The 23,076-nt window shown below is 34.7% G+C and overlaps 3 protein-coding genes and 1 long non-coding RNA gene across 6 annotated transcripts; 2 read left to right on the plus strand and 2 right to left on the minus strand.

Moving 5' to 3' along the window:
* LOC149692490 (uncharacterized) lies at positions 1-23,020 on the minus strand. Its single transcript, XR_016382912.1, has 4 exons — positions 22,871-23,020; positions 22,611-22,701; positions 230-331; positions 1-161 (listed from the first exon to the last, which is right to left on the minus strand). It is a non-coding gene; the product is annotated as an uncharacterized LOC149692490 (long non-coding RNA).
* On the plus strand, positions 8,268-9,931 carry LOC149692491 (uncharacterized). Of its 2 annotated transcripts, XR_016382911.1 has the most exons (4): positions 8,268-8,820; positions 9,107-9,141; positions 9,472-9,795; positions 9,864-9,931. XR_016382911.1 is itself a non-coding variant. In XM_089868824.1 (3 exons), the coding sequence occupies exons 1-3, from the start codon at positions 8,604-8,606 to the stop codon at positions 9,577-9,579; spliced, it is 360 nt and encodes a 119-aa protein (XP_089724950.1). In that variant the 5' UTR covers positions 8,268-8,603; the 3' UTR covers positions 9,580-9,901. The 2 variants fall into 2 exon arrangements, 1 of the variants encoding a protein (XP_089724950.1); XM_089868824.1 differs by having other exon boundaries at positions 9,472-9,901.
* Positions 11,487-13,439, minus strand: LOC149692492 (uncharacterized). The gene is made up of 5 exons (XM_089868827.1): positions 12,923-13,439; positions 12,631-12,665; positions 12,209-12,299; positions 11,656-11,753; positions 11,487-11,587 (listed from the first exon to the last, which is right to left on the minus strand). Exons 1-5 carry the CDS (start codon positions 13,209-13,211, stop codon positions 11,570-11,572), a joined length of 531 nt encoding a protein of 176 aa, XP_089724953.1. The 5' UTR covers positions 13,212-13,439; the 3' UTR covers positions 11,487-11,569.
* LOC149692493 (uncharacterized) lies at positions 18,021-19,371 on the plus strand. Of its 2 annotated transcripts, XM_089868826.1 has the most exons (5): positions 18,021-18,494; positions 18,844-18,884; positions 18,957-19,055; positions 19,117-19,218; positions 19,283-19,371. In XM_089868826.1, exons 1-5 carry the CDS (start codon positions 18,320-18,322, stop codon positions 19,310-19,312), a joined length of 447 nt encoding a protein of 148 aa, XP_089724952.1. In that variant the 5' UTR covers positions 18,021-18,319; the 3' UTR covers positions 19,313-19,371. The 2 variants fall into 2 exon arrangements, with proteins under 2 accessions (XP_089724952.1, XP_089724951.1); XM_089868825.1 differs by having other exon boundaries at positions 18,320-18,494; positions 19,117-19,299.
* Positions 23,021-23,076: the final 56 nt, after the last annotated feature.

Below are 23,076 nucleotides of genomic sequence, written 5' to 3' on the forward strand. Positions count from 1 at the left end.
TCTGTTGATGGTCTTTTATAAGTTATTATCCTTAATTATTGAAAACAAAACGGCTCATAGTTTTCAAATGCGTATTTTATTGAATTTTAATTTCTTCGAGATAAATACATTACATTTATCCTCCATAAGTTCTAAATTTATTATTACAAATGTGGGCAATACTGAAAGAACGATAACATTTTAAGAATATTTCTCCATATCAAAGTAAATCGGAGCAATATTGAATTACCTTAATAACTTCCTTGACCATATGGTCCATTCTTTCTTCTGATGATCGGTGCATTAGTCGGGTAAGACAACATACAAATGGATCGTACCGTTTCACGCCTGCCTATTTACGAGAAAATTTCACGAAGAAAAAATACTCTCTATTAGCCAACTTCAAAATGTTTGTGCCTGATATTTATATATTATATATATTTTTGTTCTGTGCTCCAATAATTTAAATAATATTCAACTTGCTTGATCCGTGTTTACACCGGTACTTTTGCAAGTTCCTCCGTGCTTGCTACCTTTTGACGGCTTAAATGTGCAGTTTTTTTCATCTTTCTGTTTTTGAAAAAAATTTAATATTTGTCAAATATCATATTTGATTTAATGATACGTAACGGCACCCCAAATCAAGGATCTTATAAACACCGTAGAGATTAGGATTGTATATCAATGTCATTTGAAATATCAAGGCACTTTTTAATTACCAAGTTAATAGCTACCACTCCCTTAGATTAGACTACATAATGGATTTCGGATGTATTAGGATGGTTTTTTGATTGGATGCAACCTCATGCCTTGTGGAAGGTAAGAGATGGGAATCCATAATTAGTACTCATACATATCCATGATTTTAGACAGCCCCTACTCCACAGCTAACATTACTTACAAGAAAATAGAATTCGAAAGTCAGAAAGCATATGTCTATTATAAAATAGAAAGAGAAATAGTAAAAAAATAGTTAATACACAAATATCACCCTTTTGATGGAAGAGACGACTTAATTTATCCTCAAATGATCCCCCTTATTCCCAAACCCATTTTCTTCGTTAATTTTCCTTTAATAAAACTAATTTAATTTGAAAGTGATTTAAAATCATTTCTAATATATCGAAAAAAATTATCAGTTTTGACTAAGGTCCTTTGCTAGCTAGCTGCTAACTATAGTTGTGAGTTTTAGCTTACCGCCGTATTCGCAAATTAATTTGTACAACTCCATGGCTACTTTCTTTTCTTTAATTGAATACGGAGTTGCGTCCACTGGTGTGCATGGCTCCACTTCTGCTGTACTTTGGTTCGGCGGAGTAGTTACGTCCTCTTTTCTGCATCGTTTCAATTCTGCTGTACTTCGGTTCGTCGGAGTAGTTACGTCCTCTTTTCTGCATCGTTTCAATTCTGATTTACTTTGGTAAGTCTCCTCTACCACAGTTAGCACGACGATGGCGAAGAACGTGGCGTAAGTTTTGAAGTTCATGGTGCGCGATCGGCTTGCAGTGCATGAACTGAAGATCTCCATGGGGAAACAATTGCTTTTAAAGGGGGTTTCACAAAGTGCAATTTTCATAATGGCCTTATTGTTCTTGGCGGAATAAAATTACTTTATCAAATTACTTTCGATATTAAGTGTAATGTGTATATCCATTTTAAAGGTGATAAAATATTTTAGACAATACCTCGATAAAAGCAATTTGAATTTTCCATCATTGAGAATTCTCAATTGCCCATTGTCATTGTCACTCGCCTCTTAACGATCATTTTATAATAAAATCGATAGCATCGGTTATAATTGCGGAAATGTTTTAGAAAGATCAGTTTGATATGCTTGAAATAATTATTGGCTTCGTATCACTCGTGTTACCGCGGTTAGGCCAAACTTAATTATTGTTTTCCAAAGTTAATTTGCAGCAATAGGTAGTTTTCACACATGGAGGATTCATACCATTTACACCAGGAGTCCGGGATATCTGGCGAACAAAAACCCGTCTGCTTTTGTCCTACAGATAGCCCCGCTTCCTGGTGTAAATTGTATGAATCCTCCATGTGTGAAAACTATCTATTAGATAATCAAATTGTGTAGACTCAAAACTATAGATGACCCCCCCCCCGTTTATCCGTGAATACCTTGACCATATTTCCGCGCATTAAGATCATGATGACCATATTTCCGCGTATTAAGATCATGATGACCATGTTTCCGCGCATTAAGATCATGATGATCGTATTTATTAACATTTTCACGCTAAAGATAATTTTCAACGTAACGAACTGGTGTAATTCTTCATTGCAAATATCGGTCCAATTAACAAATAGGATATCAAACTTGAGAGATTAACACTCCCACCTCGGTGTACGATATGTAGTATTTATCCGCGAATTTGTCGCTCGTCAGTAATGTTGTAATGCTTTCTTAGTACACGCAATTAATCTTTCAAATCCATGAGAAACTTAATCATTTCCGCAATTATCGGGGATGATATCGATTTTATTATAAAGTGATCGTTATGAGGCGAGTCACAATGACAATGGGCAATTGAGAATTCTCAATGAGGGAAAATTCAAATTTCTTTTATCGAGGTATTGTCTAAAATATTTTATCACCTTTAATATGTGATAGAGAGAAGACATTACACTTAATATCGAAAGTAATTGGCGCCAAGAACAATAAGGTCATTATGAAAATTGCACTTTTTGAAATAACGTCAGCGTTAAAAACCCCCTTTAAAAGCAATTGTTCCCCATGAAGATCTTTAGTTCATGCACTGCAAGCCAATCGACCAACATGAACTTCAAAACTTATGCCACGTTCTTCGCCATCATCGTGTTAACTGTGGTAGAGGAGACTTACCAAAGTAAATCAGAAGTGAAGCCGTGCAAACCAGCGGACGCAACTCCGTATTCCACTGAAGAAATGAAAGTAGCCTCGGACTTGCACAAATTATTTTGCAAATACGGCGGTAAGCTAAAAATAACATACTCAGAATGATGAACTATAGTTAGCAGCTAGCAAAGGACCTTAGTCGAAAACTGAGAAATTTCTTTCAAGCCCATTTTCTTTCTTCAACATATTAGAAATGATCAGATTATTAATCACCTTCAAAACAAACGAAGAAAATGGGTTCAGGAATAGGGGGGATCATTCGAGGATAAATTAACCCGTCCCTTCCATCAAAAGGGCGATAATTGTGTATTAATGATTTTTTTATAATTATCTTTCTATTTAATCACAGACCTCTGCTTTAGAGAATTAAAATTTTTCGCTGGTGTAAGTATAACGTTAGCTGTGGAGTATATGGGCTGACTAAAACCATGGATATTGTATAAATACTAAGCATTATCTCTAACCTTCCATAAGGCAAGAGGTTATACATGCAATCAAAAAACCATCCTTACCCATATGGTAAAGCCATTATGTAATCTTACCTAAGGGAGCGGTAGCCATTAACTTCGTAATTAAGAAGTGAATTGATATTTCAAACGACATTAATATACAATCCTAATCTCTTCAGTGTTTATATGATCCTTGATTTGAGTTTCAGTTACGGGTCATTAAAACGAATATGAAGATAATTTACAAATATTCAATTGTTTTTTTCACAAGCGATGGGTCATGAAAGACAAAAGTAATTGCCTAAAAAATGCGACAACCGGTAGCGAGGACGGAGGAACTTGTAAAAGTACCGGTGTAATCACGGATCAGGCAAGTTGATGATTATTTAAATTATTTGAGCACACAACAAATAATACGCATTTTGAAGTTGACTAATAATGAATTGCGCGAATTTTTTCTTCGTGAAATTTTCTCGTAAATAGGCAGGCGTGAAACGGTACGATCCATTACTATGTTGTGTTGCCGAATCAATGCGCCACCTTGTAGAAGAATTCACTAAAGAATTTGTAATCAAAGAATTGAATGAGGTAATTAAATATTGCTCTGATTTATTTTTATATGGAGAAATATTCATAAAATGTAATCGCTCTTTCAGTATTGCCCTAAAAGAGAAGATCGTTGGGACTTTAAATTTGGGTAGGGTAAATTAAGGACGAGGTCAATATATATACTCGAAAGTAATGTATTAAACTCGAAGAAACTAAAATTAAATAAAATACGAGTTTAAAAACTATAAGCCATTTATTTTTACAATAATTAAGGATAATAACTTATCTGGTCTTTCAAAATTTTCTTTTTGTACGCTATCAAAAATTTCATACTAAAAGTATAACGTTGACTATTATTTGAGAAATGTTTTAATTATCTAATTAATGCAAAACAATTATACCACATCATTTAACTGAATTTAAAAACAACACTGGGGTTTCGTTTTACTCGCCATCGACTGCGGTGTAATATACAGCCTGTTGTTTCTGAAAAGCCGGCCATAAATTAAAGGGATGTAGTTTGGACGATTTTGAGTCGAAAATACTCAGCGCAATTTTGCCGTATGTGTCACTGTTTTCAATTAAAGATTGTACATAGCATTTGACGGATAACCCCTTAAATTTAATCTAGAAACTGATTTAGACAATGATTTCTAATTTAATTAAGGGGCCATCCCTAAAACACTCAAATCATAATTCGAAAACAGTGACCCGGACGGCAAATGGTCGTAGAACATTTTGTACTCAAAATCTTTTAATTTTAATAATCGCGAATCTTTCCGCGCATCCTCTTAGGCTTGAAAATAGCCCAATATTTTGTTGCATTCTTAACGTAATTGACGTAATACGAAGGAGTCAGCGCAATGCACTTCTGAATAACGTTCATTATGTAAGTAAACGTAGGACTTTGCGAAAGACGCCTTTTAAAACTAATTGAATCGTTTTTTAAGGATTGTCAAAAGAAATACATCAGAGGTTAGTGCAATATACACTCTCTAACATAATTTTTTGGAAAAGTTACGAAATTGCGTTTCAAATTGTTTATTTGTGCTTGAAATTATGGTTTCCCGAAAATTAAAATTTGAAATATAAAGTGGTACTTATTTAATTTTTATGACACTATTACCAAGATATATTTTATCAAGTTTTATGTCGACGAAAAAACAATGCCATCAAAGACTATATTATATATTAATTGATCGAGAACAATTTGTACGGCGCATTATTTAGTCATTAGCTTCACACGCAGTTCGCTATATCCCCAGTGAAATTGTTAATATTCTAGTGACGTTTTATTATTCAGTTTAATTAAGGAGTCTTATTATTTTAACATAAATTAAAAAATACAATAAGAATTTTAACGACCAAATAAGTCATCCTTCGTTATTTCTATTATTAAAAAAATGTCTTACTGATTCCAAATGTTTTAATTGCTTCGGGTTAAATACATTAAATTATAGGGAATGTGTATTGGATTCAACATACGGATATTAAAGAAAGTACTTCAATCGCAAATCTTTAAGAATCTATAAATTTTTAAGACTATTTCCCGATCTAAACAAATATCGGAACAATTTTTAACTTATACCGCGGCAGCGTGCACGGCGGCGAAATAAATCACCTCGATCTATTGATGGTCTTTTATAAGTTATTATCCTTAATTAAATTGTAAACAAAATGGCTCGTTGTTTTCAAATGCGTATTTTAATTTCTTCGAGTTAAATGCATTAATATTTTCCATAAATTATAAAAAAAAAATTCATCTATTCTTAAGGGGCAAGTCTGAAAGAACGATAACATTTTAAGAATATTTCTCCATATCAAAGTGAATCGGAGCAATATTGAACTGGGTGAGAAACCTCCTCGAGTGTAGAGTTTCTTTTATTTTCTGACATTTGGTGCATTATTTGGGTAATACAACATACTATTGGATCGTACCGTTTTACGCCTGCCTATTTAGGAGAAAATTTCACGAAGAAAAAATTAGCTCTATTCATTATTAGTCAACTACAAAATGTTTGTGCCTTATTAAATATAATTTTTTGTTGAGTGCTCCGATAATTTAAATAATATTAAACTTGCTTGATCCGTGTTTACACCGGTACTTTTGCAAGTTCCTCCGTACTTGCTACCGGTTGTCATATCCATTCTGCAGCTTTTGCTTTTATACAGCTTTGGAAAAAAATTTAATATTTGTAAAATATCACATTTGTTTTAATGATGCGTAACTTGAAACCCAAATCAAGGATCTTATAAGCACTGCGGAGATTAGAATTGTATATCAATGTCACTTGAAATATCAAGGCACTTTTTAATTAAGAAGTTAATTTCTACCGCTCTTTAATGTATAAGGGTGGTTTTTTGATTGGATGTAACCTCTTGCCTCGTGGAAGGCAAGAGATGGGAATCCATAATACGTAGTATTTAGACGTATCCATGATTTTAAACAGCCCCTACTCCGCGGCTAACATTACTTACACGAAAAATCATTTTGAAATGAGAAAAGCACATGTCTGTTATAAAATAGAAAGAGAAATAATAAAAAAACAGTTAATACGCAATTATCACCCTTTTGATGGAAGAGACGGGTTAATTTATCCTCGAATTTTCCCCCTTATTCCCAAACCCATTTTCTTCGTTTATTTTCCTTTTATGAAACTAATTTAATTTGAAAGCGATTTAAAATCATTTCCAATATATCGAAAAAATTATCAGTTTTGACAAAGGTACTTTGCTAACTAGCTGCGAACTATAATTCCTCTGAGTATATTAGTTTTTGCTTACCGCCGTATTCGCAAAATAATTTGTACAACTCCATGGCTACTCTCTTTTCTTCAGTTGAATACGGCCTTCCGTCCACTGGTTCGCATGGCTCCACTTCTGATTTAATTCGGTTCGGCGGAGTAGTTACCTCCGCCGTTTTGGTCGGCATAGTTACCTCCGCTTTTTTGGTCGGCGTAGTTACCTCCGCTTTTTTGGTCGGCGTAGTTACCTCCGCTTTTTTGGTCGGCGTAGTTACCTCCGCTTTTTTGGTCGGCGTAGTTACGACCTCCGCTGGTTTGGATGGCTCCACTTCTAATTTAGTTTGGAAAGCCGCAGTTCCGTCCTCTCTCATACATGGCTCCACTTCTAATTTAGTTTGGAAAGCCGCAGTTCCGTCCTCTCTCATACATGGCTCCATTTCTAATTTAGTTTGGAAAGCCGTAGTTCCGTCCTCTCTCATACATGGCTCCATTTCTAATTTAGTTTGGAAAGCCGTAGTTCCGTCCTCTCTCATACATGGCTCCATTTCAAATTTAGTTTGGAAAGCCGTAGTTCCGTCCTCTCTCATGCATGGCTCCATTTCTAATTTAGTTTGGAAAGCCGTAGTTCCGTCCTCTCTCATACATGGCTCCATTTCTAATTTAGTTTGGAAAGCCGTAGTTCCGTCCTCTCTCATACATGGCTCCATTTCTAATTTAGTTTGGAAAGCCGTAGTTCCGTCCTCTCTCATACATGGCTCCATTTCTAATTTAGTTTGGAAAGCCGTAGTTCCGTCCTCTCTCATACATGGCTCCATTTCTAATTTAGTTTGGAAAGCCGTAGTTCCGTCCTCTCTCATACATGGCTCCATTTCTAATTTACTTTGGTAAGTCTCCTCTAGCACAGTTAGCACGATGATGGCGAAGAACGTGGCGTAAGTTTTGAAGTTCATGTTGGGCGATCGGCTTGCAGTGCATGAACTAAAGATCTCCATGGGATACAATTGCTTTTTTAAAGGGGGTTTTAACGCTGACGATATTTCATAAAGTGCAAGCCTTATTGTTCTTGGCGGAATAAAATTACTTTATCAAACTACTTTCGATATTAAGTGTAATGTGTATATCCATTTTAAAGGTGATAAAATATTTTAGACAATACCTCGATAAAAGCAATTTGAATTTTCCATCATTGAGAATTCTCAATTGCCCATTGTCATAGTTACTCGCCTCATAACGATCATTTTATAATAAAATCGATATCATCCCCGATAATTGCAGAAATGATTAAGATAGATCAGTTTGATTTACTTGAAATCATTATTGGCTTCGTATCACTCGTGTTACCGTGGCTATAGGCCAATTCTTAACGAATGTTTTCCAAAGTTGATTTGCAGCTATTAGATAATCAAATTGTGTAGACGCAAAACTATAGATGAACCCCCTCCCCCGTTTTTCCGTGTATACCATGACCATATTTCCTCGCATTATTATCATGATGATAGTATTTATTAACATTTTCACGCTAAAGATAATTTTTAACGTAACGATATTCATTGCAAATATCGGTTCAATTAACAAATAGGATATGAAACTTGAGAGATTAAAACTCCCACCTCGGTGTACGATATGTAGTATTTATCAGCGAACTTGTCGCTCATCAGTAATGTTGTAATGCTTTCTTAGTATACACAATTCATCTTTCAAATCCTAGAGAAATTTAAACATTTCCGCAATTATAACCGATGCTATCGGTTTTATTATAAAGTGATCGTTATGAGGAGAGTCGCAATGACAATGGGCAATTGAGAATTCTCAATGAGGGAAAATTCAAATTGCTTTTATCGAGGTATTGTCTAAAATATTTTATCACCTTTAATATGTGATAGAGAAAAGACATTACACTTAATATCGAAAGTAATTTGATTCCGTCATGAACAATAAGGCCATTATGAAAATTGGACTTTTTGAAACCCCCTTTAAAAGCAATTGTATCCCATGGAGATCTTTAGTTCATGCACTGCAAGCCGATCGCGCACCATGAACTTCAAAACTTACGCCACGTTCTTCGCCATCATCGTGCTTACTGTGGTAGAGGAGACTCACCAAAGTAAATCAGAAGTGGAGCCGTGCAAACCAGCGAACGGAACTCCGTATTCCACTGAAGAAATGAAAGTAGCCTCGGACTTGTACGAATTATTTTGCGAATACGGCAGTAAGTTAAAACTAACATACTCAGATCAACTATAGTTAGCAGCTAGCAAGAGACCTTAGGCAAAAACTGATAAATTTCTGTGTCAAGTCCATTATTATTCAATATATTAGAAATGATTTTAAATCACTTTCAAATTAAATTAGTTTCATCAAGGGAAAATAAACGAAGAAAATGGGTTTGGGAATAAGGGGATCATTCGAGGATAAATTGACCCGTCTCTTCAATCAAAAGGGCGATAATTGCTTATTAATTATTTTTAATTAATTCTCATTCTATTTAATAATAGACCACTGTCTTGAGGAATTGAAAGTGTATACTGAAGTAAGTAATGTTAGCCGTGGAGTAGGGCTGTCTAAAATCATGGATATGTATAAATACTACGTATTATGGATTCCCACCTCTTGCCTTCCACAAGGCCAGAGTTTACCATTCAATCAAAAAACCATTCTTATCCTTTAAAGCCATTATGTAGTTTTATCTAAGGGAGCAGTAACCATTAACTTCGTAATTAAAAAGTGCTTTGACATTTCAAATGACATTGATGTACAATCCTAATCTCTAGAGTGCTTATAAGATCCTTGATTTGGGTTTCAGTTACGTATCATTAAACCAAATATGATGATCATTTACAAATATTCATTTTTTCAAAAGAAATGGGTGGAAAAGGACATAGAAAATAATTGCCTTGGAAATGCGGATGTGGTTAACTATTACCATGGCCTTTGCGCAAATTACGCTGTAATCACGGAGGCAAGTTGAATATTATTTAAATTATTGGAGCACTCAACAAAAACATATTGTTGTTGACTAATAATGAATAGCGCGAATTTCTTTTTCGTGGACTTTTCACGTAAATAGGCCGGCGTGAAAGAGTACGATCCATTAACATGTTGTGTTGCCGAAGCAATGCGCCAACTACCAGAAAAAGGCCAGGGTAAACAAGACAAAGACTATGTAATCAAAGACTTGAATGAGGTAATTAAAAATTGCTCCGATTTACTTTTATATGGAGAAATATTCATAAAATGTAATCGCTCTTTCAGTATTGCCCTAAAAGAAAAAGTCGTCGGAACTTTGTGGGGCAACTTATAACTCAAGGATGAGGTCAATACTCGAATGTAATGTATTTATCTCGAAGAAATTAAAATTAAATAAAATACGCATTTGAAAACTATGAGCCGTTTTTGTACAATAATTAAGTATAATAACTTATTTGGGATGCGCTATCAAAAATTTCATACTAAAAGTATAACGTTGACTATTATTTGAGAAATGTTTTAATTATCTGATTAATGTAAAACAATTAGACTACATCATTTAACTGAATTTAAAAACAATACAGGGGTTTCGTTTTCGGGTGCGGTGTTGTTTCTGATAAGTCTGCAGTTATAAATTAAGGGAATGTTTGTTGTTTGGGCGATTTTGAGTCGAAAGTGTTCCATGACATTTTTCCGTCCGGGCCAAATCTTTTTGAAACGTCGTAAGTTGCGTTTCAATTAATATTTTATAAGAAAATTAGAAGTAATTTTACAAAAATTTTAAAACTCCACTATTATGAAATGAATTGTTAGGCTAATAGGTGACAATGGGAAATTCATTCTTAAGATTATCTGAAATTCATATTACATCCAAAATGCCGTATTGTCTAAAATATTTTATCACCTTTTGTGTCGATGAAAAAAAAAACAAAAACAAAATAAGACTATATTACGTGACATAATGGAGAACAATTGACATGTTAGTAGTCATTAGCTTCAGACGCAGTTTGCTATATACTGACTGAAGTTATCAATACAACTCAACCATTCATCTCTACAGCAAACTCCGACTGTATGTGAAGTTTCAAAAGAGTAATAATCGATTCACGAATATCAACGATCGTAGGCGAGATAAATTTTTCAAAGAGCGAGGATGATTAACTACAGTTACAACTTCCGATTATTCTACTTCTGTCACAATAATATACACACTCTAACGTAAAACATGGAAATAGTTTATAATTTTTTGGAAAAGTTACGAAATTGCGTTTCAATTTGTTTATTTGTGCTTGAAATTATGGTTTGCCGGTAGTTAAAATTTGAAATATAAATTTGTATTTATTTCATTTTTATACCACTATTGTAAATATATATTTTATCAAGTTTTATGTCGACGAAAAAACATTACCACCTATAAGACAATATTGCGTAGTAATTGATCGAGAACAATTTGTACGGCGCATTATTTAGTCATTAGCTACAAACACAGTTTGTTATATTCCCAGTGAAAATGATAATATTCTAGTGACGTTTTCTTATTCAGTTTAATTACTTAGTTGTCTTATCATTGCAACATAATTTAAAGAAACGAAAGTATGCAATAAGAATTTTAACGACCAAATAAGTCATCCTTCATTATTACTATTATTAAATGCATATATTTTGTTAAATTTCTTCGGGTTAAATACAGTACAGGGAATGTATATTGGATTCAACATACGGATATTAAAGAAAGTTCTTCAATCGCAAATCTTTAAGAATCTTTAAATTTTTAAGATTATTTCCCGATCTAAACAAATATCGGAACAAATTTTAACTTATACCGCGGCAGCGAAATAATCACCTCGATCTGTTGATGGTCTTTTATAAGTTATTATCCTTAATTATTGAAAACAAAACGGCTCATAGTTTTCAAATGCGTATTTTATTTAATTTTAATTTCTTCGAGATAAATAGATTACATTTATCCTCCATAAATTGTAAATTTATTATCACAATGTTGGGCAATGCTGAAAGAACGATAACATTTTAAGAATATTTCTCCATATCAAAGTAAATCGGAGCAATATTGAATTACCTTAATAACTTCCTTGACCATATGGTCCATTCTTTCTTCTGATGATCGGTGCATTAGTCGGGTAAGACAACATACAAATGGATCGTACCGTTTTACGCCTGCCTATTTAGGAGAAAAAATTTCACGAAGAAAAAATACTCTCTATTAGCCAACTTCAAAATGTTTGTGCCTGATATTTATATATAATATACAGGGTGTTTGTGAAAAGTCCATCAATAATGAAAGGGCGTATTTATTGGGCCATTTTGAGTCGAAAATGTTCTATGACATTTTGCCGTCCGAGCCACGGTTTTCGAGTTATGATTTGAATATTTTAGGGATGACCCCTTCATTAAATTAGCGCTGTCTTTCAATTTCTTAATTAAATTTAAGGGGTCATCCGTAAATTACTCCAATCATAACTTGAAAACAGTGGCCCGAACGGAAAAATGCCATAGAACATTTTCGACTCAAAATGGCCCAATAAATACGCCCTTTCATTATTGATGGACCTTTCACAAACACCCTGTATATATTTTTGTTCAGTGCTCCAATAATTTAAATAATATTCAACTTGCTTTATCCGTGTTTACACCGGTACTTTTGCAAGTTCCTCCGTCCTTGCTACCGGTTGACGGCTTAAATGTGCAGTTTTTTTCATCTTTCTGTTTTTGAAAAAAATTTAATATTTGTCAAATATCATATTTGATTTAATGATACGTAACGGCACCCCAAATCAAGGATCTTATAAACACCGTAGAGATTAGGATTGTATATCAATGTCATTTGAAATATCAAGGCACTTTTTAATTACCAAGTTAATGGCTACCACTCCCTTAGATTAGACTACATAATGGATTTCGGATGTATTAGGATGGTTTTTTGATTGGATTTAACCTCATGCCTTGTGGAAGGTAAGAGATGGGAATCCATAATTAGTATTTATACATATCCATGATTTTAGACAGCCCCTACTCCACAGCTAACATTACTTACAAGAAAATAGAATTTGAAAGTGTCAAAGCATATGTCTATTATAAAATAGAAAGAGAAATAGTAAAAAAATAGTTAATACACAAATATCGCCCTTTTGATGGAAGAGACGACTTAATTTATCCTCAAATGATCCCCCTTATTCCCAAACCCATTTTCTTCGTTTATTTTCCTTTAATAAAACTAGTTTAATTTGAAAGTGATTTAAAATCATTTCCAATATATCGAAAAAAATTATCAGTTTGCTAGCTTGCTGCTAACTATAATTACTCTGAGTATGTTAGTTTTAGCTTACCGCCGTATTTGCAAATTAATTTGTACAACTCCATGGCTACTTTTTTTTCTTTAATTGAATACGGAGTTGCGTCCACTGGTGTGCATGGCTCCACTTTTGCTGTACTTTGGTCCGGCGGAGTAGTTACGTCCTCTTTTCTGCATCGTTTCAATTCTGCTGTACTTCGGTTCGGCGGAGTAGTTACGTCCTCTTTTCTGCATCGCTTCAATTCTGATTTACTTTGGTAAGTCTCCTCTACCACAGTTAGCACGACGATGGCGAAGAACGTGGCGTAAGTTTTGAAGTTCATGGTGGTCTTGCAGTGCGTGAACTAAAGATCTCCATGGGATACAACTGCTTTTAAAGGGGGTTTCAAAAAGTGCAATTTTCATAATGGCCTTATTGTTCTTGGCGGAATAAAATTATTTTCGATATTAAGTGTAATGTCTTTTCTCTATCACATATTAAAGGTGATAAAATATTTTAGACAATACCTCGATAAAAGAAATTTGAATTTTCCATCATTGGGAATTCTCAATTGCCCATTGTCATTGTCACTCGCCTCATAACGATCATTTTATCATAAAATCGATATCATCGGGTATAATTGCGGAAATGTTTAAGTTCCTCTAGAATTTGAAAGATGAATAAGGTACACCATAAGAAAATAATATATAGGGAGCTATATATTATTTTCTTATGGGTACATTAAGAAAACATTACTATATTACTGATGAGTGACAAATTCGCTGATTAATCCCACATACCGAGGTGACAATGTTTATTTCTCAAGTATGATATCCTATTTGTTAACTGGACTGATATTTGCAATGAAGAATTACACCAGTTCGTTACGTTAAAAATGATCTTTAGCGTGAAAATGTTAATAAATACGATCATCATGATCTTAATGCGCGGAAATATGGTCAAGGTATACACGGAAAAACGGGAGGGGGGTTCATCTATAGTTTTGAGTCTACAGGATTTGATTATCTAATAGATAGTTTTCACACATGGAGGATTCATACCATTTACACCAGGAAGCCGGGCGATCTGGAGGACAAAAGCAGACGGGTTTTTGTCCGCCAGATAGCCCGGCCTCCTGGTGTAAATGGTATGAATCCTCCATGTTTGAAAACTATCTATTGCTGCAAATTAACTTTGGAAAACATTAATTAAGATTGGCCTAACCGCGGTAACACGAGTGATACGAAGCCAATAATTATTTCAAGCATATCAAACTGATCTATCTAAAACATTTCCGCAATTATAACCGATGCTATCGATTTTATTATAAAATGATCGTTAAGAGGCGAGTGACAATGACAATGGGCAATTGAGAATTCTCAATTATGTAAAATTCAAATGGCTTTTATCGAGGTATTGTCTAAAATATTTTATCACCTTTAATATGGATAGTGAGAAGACATTACGCATAATATCGAAAGTAGTTTGATTCAGTAATTTTATTCCGCCTAGAACAATAAGGCCATTATGAAAATTGCACTTTAAGAAATATCGTCAGCGTTAAAACCCCCTTTAAAACAATTGTTTCCCATGACGATCTTTAGTTCATGCACTGCAAGCCGTTCGCGCAACATAAACTTCAAAACTTTCGCCACGTTCTTCGCCATCGTCGTGCTAACTGTGGTAGAGGAGACTTGCCAAAGTAAATTAGAAATGGAGCCATGTATGAGAGACGACGGAACAACGGCTTTCCAAACTAAATTAGCAGTGGAGCCATCCAAACCAGCGGAGGTAACATGCGTAAAAGAGGTCGTAACTACGCCGACCAAAAAAGCGGACGTAACTACGCCGACGAACCGACGTGAACCAGAGCCATGCAAACCAGCGAACGGAACTCCGTATTCTACTGAAGAAATGAAAGTAGCCTAGGACTTGCACAAATTATTTTGCAAATACGGCGGTAAGCTAAAACTAACAAACTCAGAATGATGAACTATAGTTAGCAGCTAGCGAAGGACCTTAGTCAAAAACTGACAAATTTCTGTCAAGCCCATTTTTTTTCAACAAATTAGAAATGATTATTAATCACCTTCAAAACAAACGAAGAAAATGGGTTTGGGAATAATGGGAATCATTCGAGGATAAATTAACCCGTCCCTTCCATCAAAAGGGGCGATAATTGTGTATTAATAATTTTTTTTAATAATTATCTTTCTATTTATTTATAGACCTCTGCTTTATAGAATTAAAACGTTACGCTCTTGTAAGTATAATGTTTGCTGTGGAGTATATGGGCTGACTAAAACCATGGATATTGTATAAATACTAAGTATTATCTCTTACCTTCCATAAGGCAAGAGGTTACATCCAATCAAGAAACCATCCTTACCCATATGGTAAAGCCATTATGTAGTCTTACCTAAGGGAGCGGTAGTCATTAACTTCGTAATTAAAAATTGATATTTCAAACGACATTGATATACAATCCTAATCTCTACAGTGTTTATATGATCCTTGATTTGAGTTTCAGTTACGTTTCATTAAAACGAATATGAAGATAATTTACAAATATTCAATTGTTTTTTCACAAGCGATGGGTCATGAAAGACAAAAGTAATTGCCTAAAAAATGCGACAACCGGTAGCAAGGACGGAGGAACTTGTAAAAGTACCGGTGTAATCACGGATCAGGCAAGTTGATGATTATTTAAATTATTTGAGCACACAACAAATAATACGCATTTTGATGTTGACTAATAATGAATAGCGCGAATTTTTTCTTCGTGAAATTTTCTCCTAAATAGGCAGGTGGTAGAAGGCACGATCCATTACTATGTTGTGTTGCCGAATCAATGCGCCACATTATGGTAGCATTCACTAAAGAATATGCAATCAAAGACATATATGAGGTAATTAAATATTGCTCTGATTTACTTTTATATGGAGAAATATTCATAAAATGTAATCGCTCTTTCAGCTTTGCACTACAACAGAGAAGAACGTTGGATAACTTTTGGTATTTAGGGTAAATCAAGGACGAGGTCAATATATATACTCGAATGTAATGTATTTAACTCGAAGACATTAAAATAAAATAAAATACGAGTTTAAAAACTATAAGCCATTTTTTTACAATAATTAAGGATAATAACTTATCTGGTCTTTCAAAATTTTCTTTTTGTACGCTATCAAAAGTTTCATAATAAAAGTATAACGTTGTCTATTATTTGAGAAATGTTTTAATTATCTAATTAATGTAAAACAATAAGACCACATCATTTAACTGAATTAGAAAACGACACTGGGGTTTCGTTTTACTCGCCATCGCCTGCGCGGTGTAATATATGTAGGTGGAATTAAAACCATTTTAGAAATGTCAAAAAAAATTTAAATTAATTGCTTGGGGTTTGAAAACTTAACTACCAGGGTTGCCACGGAATTTTCAGAACCAAATTCCCTGACTTTTCCAGGTTTTCCCTCACCTTTTTCTCAGATTTTCCCTGACCTTTTTAGGCCGAAAGTGTGAATGTTTACAGAACGTTTTAAGTGCTTATAATTAAATAAACTCTCTACATTAAGTTTTCCAATGTATTTGTTGCACCAAAATGATTAAGAAACATTTTAACTATAAATAACAGCAGGAGTTCATAATAACCCCCTCCTGATAACAGTCTAAGAGAGCATTTACTTTACAAAAACAATTCTAGACAGCATTGTTCTAGAGTTCACTCTGTGTTAAAGGGACTACGAAGAAGCTATCGGCGGGCGGGTAAAAATTATTTGAAATACGTAACAGGCACCACGTGACAACAACATACTAAGACTCCACATAGAGTGGGACTGGACAACTAGTTCTTGTTTTTCGCGAGATTGCAGCGCCAATTCCGCGAAGTGCTTGTTTTCGAAATAAAACGAACTAAGCTTCTTTGAACCACGCCTCTCCTCGGTCACGTGACCCTGACGTATTTCAAATAATTTTTACCCACCCACCGATGCCCTCTTTACAGTCCCTTTTTAAGAGAGGATGAGGAGAAACTTTCACTACTCTTTCAATAAAGACTTATCTCCACTAAAATCAAATTCTTTGACTTTTCCCTGACCTTTTCGGCCCATTTTAAAATTCCCTGACCTTTTCGGCCCATTTTAAAATTCCCTGACCTTTTCGGCTCATTTTAAAATTCCCTGACCTTTTCGGCCCATTTTAAAATTCCCTGACCTTTTCGGCCCATTTTAAAATTCCCTGACCTTTTCGGCCCATTTTAAAATTCCCTGACCTTTTCGGCCCATTTTAAAATTCCCTGACCTTTTCGGCTCATTTTAAAATTCCCTGACCTTTTCGGCCCATTTTAAAATTCCCTGACCTTTTCGGCTCATTTTAAAATTCCCTGACCTTTTCGGCCCATTTTAAAATTCCCTGACCTTTTCGGCCCATTTTAAAATTCCCTGACCTTTTCGGCCCATTTTAAAATTCCCTGACCTTTTCGGCCCATTTTAAAATTCCCTGACCTTTTCGGCCCATTTTAAAATTCCCTGACCTTTTCGGCCCATTTTAAAATTCCCTGACCTTTTCGGCCCATTTTAAAATTCCCTGACCTTTTCGGCCCATTTTAAAATTCCCTGACCTTTTCGGCCCATTTTAAAATTCCCTGACTTTTCGGCCCATTTTAAAATTCCCTGACCTTTTCGGCCCATTTTAAAATTCCCTGACTTTTTGGCTCATTTTAAAATTCCCTGACTTTTCGGCTCATTTTAAAATTCCCTGACTTTTCCAGGTACTGTGGCAACCCTGACTACAAATCGGAATTAAATTCAGTTTTATCGCGGTATTGTCACCCATACTTGATTACCCTTGCGATGATTAAAAAATAATTGAGAAATATTTTACAAAAACTTTAAAACTACGCTATCATGAAATGAATTGTTAGGCTAATAGGTGACAATGGGAAATTCATTCTTAAGGTTATCTAAAATTCAAATTACATCTAAAATGCGGTATTGTCTAAAATATTTTATCACCTTATGTGTCGATGAAAAAAACAAGAAAATTAGACGATATTACGTGACATAATTGAGAACAATTGACATATTAGTAGTCATTAGCTTCAGACGCAGTTTGCTATATACTGACTGAAGTCATCAATACAACTAAACCATTCATCTCTACAGCAAACTCCGACTGTATGTGAAGTTTCAAAAGAGTAAAATCGATTCGCGTAAAGTTAAAAATTGTAAAATATTTACGAATATCAACGAGTTAAATTTTTCAAAGAGCATGGATGATTAACTACAGTTACAACTTCCGATTATTGTACTACTGTCACAATAATTCAAAAACAATGGTACCATTATCAAAATGAACCCCCATTAACAACGCAGTCGTTAAGAACTTAAAATCCTTTAAAAGCAAAAGTTTCCATTAAGAACCTTTAGTTAACTTTGAAAGGCGATCACCATGATCTCCCTAACTTGCCGTTTGTTCTTCGCGATGATAATTCTAACCGTCGGTCAGAATTCACAAAAAATGCATCCGTGTAATAGAACGGACGGTACTCCGTACAACTACGAGGACACCGGCATTTTGGGATCGAATAATTACGCCCAATTCAACAGACTTTGCGATAACAACAGTAAGTTTCAACCAAAATACAATAACTCTTTCTTCGAATCCTTCTAATTTTTCCAAATAAGTGTTAACGTATACAGGGTGTTTCTGATGTTCTTTGGGCAATTTTGAGTAGAAAATATAACTTATATGACATTTTGCAACAAGGACACTATTTTCAAGTAAAGATTGGAGTATTTAATGAAGAAACTAAAAGACATCCCTAAAACACTCCAATCACCACTCGAAAACAGTGGCCCGGACGCCAAAATGGAGATAAAAGTTACACTTTTGACTCAAAATTGATTTCCAAAAGAACATCCCCCTTAATTTCTGTTACCAGACTTATTTGAAACATCTTGTATATCCCTTAGAATTAAATCGATGCTTGGAGACATTGAAAAATAAGATCTTGGTAAGTGCGAACTAAACATTTTAGCAGACATACGTTAATTAAGTAATACTAATTTGTCCACTTAACGAGCAGGATCAGTATCCTGAATCCGACCCCTGTTGCTTGGTCAATTATGATCTCAATCGAGATTTCAAAGGAAAGTGTCCTATACCGTTTCATATTACAAAAAAAGTAAGTCCAAAATAAACTTCTCACCGACTAAATTTTAATAACCGCGAATCTTTTCGCGAAGCCTACTAAGCTTGAAAATAGCCCAATATTTTGTTGCATTCTCAATGCAATTGACGTAATACCAAGGAGTCAACGCAATGCCCTCCTGAATAACGTTCATTATGTAAGTAAACGTAGGACCCTGCGAAAGACGCCTTAATTTAACACTAATTGTATCATTATTTAAGGATTGTCAAAAGAAATACATCGGAGGTTAGTGTAAAATACACACACTCTTATGTAAAACATGGAAATAAAATGTTTCGAAAAAGTAGAAGTTTTTAAGTTTGACGAAAGATTTAAGAACGGAATTCCCCCCACCCCTGGAAACTAAATTATAAAATTCAACATCACGGTTTATCTTAAACATGTAAACAAATAAGAAGACCCTGAAGGGATAGCTCCTTATAACACCCGAAACATTAATATAAATATTCAAAACAAACTTAATCTACGGGAAAAATCTCTTAAATTCAGGTTAAGACACCACCAGTCAGTTTCCCAATGGGATATATGAATCCAAGGGTATATTTACAAAAGTCAGTTTTAAGAGTAAAAAAAATGGTATAAACGTTTTAAACACGTTTTAAAGATAAAAAGCCACTCTTTTATTTTAACACAAAACCCTATTTTTCATAAAGAAAAAGGAAAAGAAAAAGTTTTTAAACTTAATAGAAAACGCGATAAACACGATTATTTTTCACCCCATCCGAGTATAAAACAGATCCGTTAAATAAAATCTCCATTCCTTAAAAAAAAAAAAAAATAACATAGGAGGAGTTTAGTTCCAGTGTTAGTGCTAGGACCCAAAGTCTATAGAAATGCTAAATAGTTTTTCGACGCGTTTAATAATTCTTGGCCCGCAGTCGCTCACTATCAAATGATCGAAAAGAGAGAGAGGGAGAGAACCAAAAAGGTTCAGGGCAAGAGAAAACAAGGCGAGAAAGGCAGTTAAATACATTGACGAAATTTTGGTGTTACATCCCCCTACTATTGACATCCTACTTTGGCTGGGACGTTAGCCCACTTGCTCTATACATAATTTTCAGACTATGAGGATTCATACCATTTACACAATGGTCTTTGTCTCCACCAGGGAGTCAATCTGCCCTCCATGTGTAACACCTGAAGCCTGGCTTCCTTGCGTAAATGGGACGAATCCTCCTAGTCTGAAAACTATGTATAAGAGATTCGGAGAACTCCTTTAACCAAGTCACGTGATAGCCCTACTTCTATTTAACGATACTAAATACCACAGCGGCCCCATCTTCAAAACAGGACTCTAAAAATAATCTATTTACCAATAACTATACCACCTTCAAATGTTAAGAATGTGTTACACTTATTTTTTTATGATTTTGAACAAGGGTGGCAAGAAAAATAAAGTTAGGCAGAAGTAAATGTTTCAAGCCAATAAACCTGAAAACCTCGAATGAATATTGGAGGTTTTAAAAACCTTTAGTGTCCAGAAAAACCTATATGCCAGTCACGTTTACAAAACGACCTACGCTGGCGTAAGAGCTAGAGAACGAGAAAAAATGTTGGGCAGGAGAAAATTGGGAAAGAAATGTTCTCTAGAGCGTGTATACACCACCGAGTGCGCCTCGTTTGATCTTAGGAACTTTCTTTTATTTTTTTTCCATCTTCTTTTCTCTTTACTAAAAGTTTAATTTATACTTTTTCTATTCTATCTCCGCCCCCTTTCTCTTATACAACTTATACAAGACGCAAAAACATTGTGGGAGGAGCCTACTTTGACCAGAAAAAAAAGATGGTAAAGGGAGTTAACACTATAAGGATATTTTGAAAAATGTACCTCTCTTACCACCCATACAAGACAGTTGAAAAGCAACGCAGGCCTTTTCATATTTTAGAAACTCTAACTATATAGCCTAAATAATATTATAGATTCCTTGATAGCAATTATTAGAATAATACACATAAAATTATAATATTCATGAGCTCAAACTTCAGTCTTAAAATGAATTAAAAACCGCAGCTTGAAAAATAACCCCACATCCAAAATTTAATTATTGCGTAAGGTGAAATAAAATATAGCATTTTTGAGTTTCGCAAATTATCGCTATCCTTACATCCATGGTACTTAATATTTGGTGATAAAAATCTAATAAAAACCGCCCAGATATTGGTAAAAACAACCACCCTAAAAAAATTGTATCTAAAATATTCACATCTAGTGTCAAAAAAAAAACACTGTGACAATTTCCAGTTATATACCTAACTTGAAACTATGGTAAAAAATAAATATAGCCCCTTCCTTAATGCAAGATATATTTCCAGGCAAAAAAGGGTATATAGGTAGGAAAATAAAGTCTCGAGTGGTGGAAAGTAGAATTTTTTTTCTCTCTCTTCCTTTTCTTCCATCATCCCTATCCCGCTCTTTGCAAAGTCCCTTCTTCCTTTCCTACAACCTGACTTTTTTTTCTCTCTCTCTCTCTCTCTCTCTCCCGCTTCACATTTTTAAGAAGAGAGAGAAAGATCGGCCATGTTGGGTGCCAACGCTTCATTAAGCCGGATAATGAGAAAAAAGGAGGACCCGAAATACCCCTCAACGAAGCAGCCAAAAATTGCCTAAAACTCCCACAAGGATTCCGAGAGGCTGAGGAAGAGAGAAGCCCAAGAGCGGAAAGAGAGAGGATGGAGAAAATAAGACTAAAAAAAAAAAAAGAAGCCCCTTTCTTTGGGAAGGTTCTTAATTTTTTGAAGCTTTCTTCATAGACCTAATAGGAAAAAGAGTGAAGACCTTTTTTTTCTCAACCTCGTTCAGTTCGTTCTTAAGCAGCAAAAGTTTGGAGAACTATTTTCTAGTTTTTTTTACTTTTTCCTATCTTCAATTTGGGCGGATCGATAGTTATTCTAATTTGCAAAAATTTTTATATACGCATACTCTCACTTCCTATTTATTAGTCGGTCTTTTTATATTGAAGCAATATAGACCTAGCTTTTTTATAAACTTATTGTTACTGATCAATTTCAGAAACCCCCCAAGAGATACGTGGTTGAAAAATTAAAATATCTATTATCATTTCAAGGACCAAGGCTTAAACGTTGTGGCGAAGAGCCTTATATATGATAATTTTAAATATGTTTAAGCCTTTCTATATTAAATATATTTAGAATTTTAATAAATTAGTTATAGTATAATATTAATCAATTTTAGAATCCCGAGAAACCATTCAAAAACACAAAGCACTTCATACACTTAGCACTCTCGAACTACCAATAATTACATGTAGGCCTAGGCACCGACAACGTACAACCATGGATGGTACAACCCGATAGTGAAGTTATCCGTAATTAAAGGGGCTAACCGGCGCTGTTGGGGTGAAGTCCGCCCTTAGTTCAGGGGGAAAACACCCAGCTCTTTGCCATAAGGAATGGCGCCACCGTCGCGGTGGGCGGGTAAGCAATATGCTAACCAACAGTTTGACCCCCCCTTCACCCCAACAGCTCCGGCCAGCCCCTTTAAGACATAAAAATTGTATGCAAGCTTACCTTCTGTACGCAATTCCTGCAAAATGTAGAGTCCCTGTAGATCAAACTTAATGTACAGGCGTAGAATCTTCTTGATAATTGCTGTCGAATGCTTTGAAATAAAAAATATTGGCTTTAAAAAAGAATGACGCAATAGAGCTACTTCCCGCGCTCCCATTGACCCTTCACCCCCGGGTTTAAAAAATAGAAAAAGAAGCCCAGGCTTAGCGGTTTAATTTATAAAACTAGTCACAATCTTTATAAACAAAACGAAAGTTTACCTCGTTTCTTTTCTTAATAGTATTTGTTGGCCAGTTTCCATTAACATTAAAATAACTAAAGTCTTTCATTAATATCATTAATTCCGTTTAAAAATAGTTCAATTCAACTAAACAATAGAAAACCAGCATGATCAACTGAGAACTGTGCGAGCCAAATTATTAGTGACACGCCCCCTCTTTTTCCCAAAACGTAAGCCTAGTGGCGT

Source organism: Phalangium opilio, unplaced genomic scaffold, assembly GCF_054372755.1.
Source record: "Phalangium opilio isolate 3A_F unplaced genomic scaffold, DU_Popi_V2 ptg000024l_1, whole genome shotgun sequence".
NCBI classification, from domain to species: Eukaryota; Metazoa; Arthropoda; class Arachnida; order Opiliones; family Phalangiidae; genus Phalangium; species Phalangium opilio.

Coding starts and splice junctions, on each gene's coding strand:
- LOC149692491 (XM_089868824.1), top strand. CDS start 8,604: ATGGAGATCTTTAGTTCATGCACTGCAAGCCGATCGCGCACCATGAAC. Junction 8,821..9,106: donor ATTATTTTGCGAATACGGCA/GTAAGTTAAAAC, acceptor ATTTAATAATAG/ACCACTGTCTTGAGGAATTG. Junction 9,142..9,471: donor AATTGAAAGTGTATACTGAA/GTAAGTAATGTT, acceptor TTTTTTCAAAAG/AAATGGGTGGAAAAGGACAT.
- LOC149692492 (XM_089868827.1), bottom strand. CDS start 13,211: ATGAACTTCAAAACTTACGCCACGTTCTTCGCCATCGTCGTGCTAACT. Junction 12,666..12,922: donor ATTAATTTGCAAATACGGCG/GTAAGCTAAAAC, acceptor ATTTTATAATAG/ACATATGCTTTGACACTTTC. Junction 11,754..12,208: donor TGTAAACACGGATAAAGCAA/GTTGAATATTAT, acceptor CTAAATAGGCAG/GCGTAAAACGGTACGATCCA.
- LOC149692493 (XM_089868825.1), top strand. CDS start 18,320: ATGATCTCCCTAACTTGCCGTTTGTTCTTCGCGATGATAATTCTAACC. Junction 18,495..18,843: donor CAGACTTTGCGATAACAACA/GTAAGTTTCAAC, acceptor TATATCCCTTAG/AATTAAATCGATGCTTGGAG. Junction 19,056..19,116: donor CGTTTCATATTACAAAAAAA/GTAAGTCCAAAA, acceptor CTTTTCGCGAAG/CCTACTAAGCTTGAAAATAG.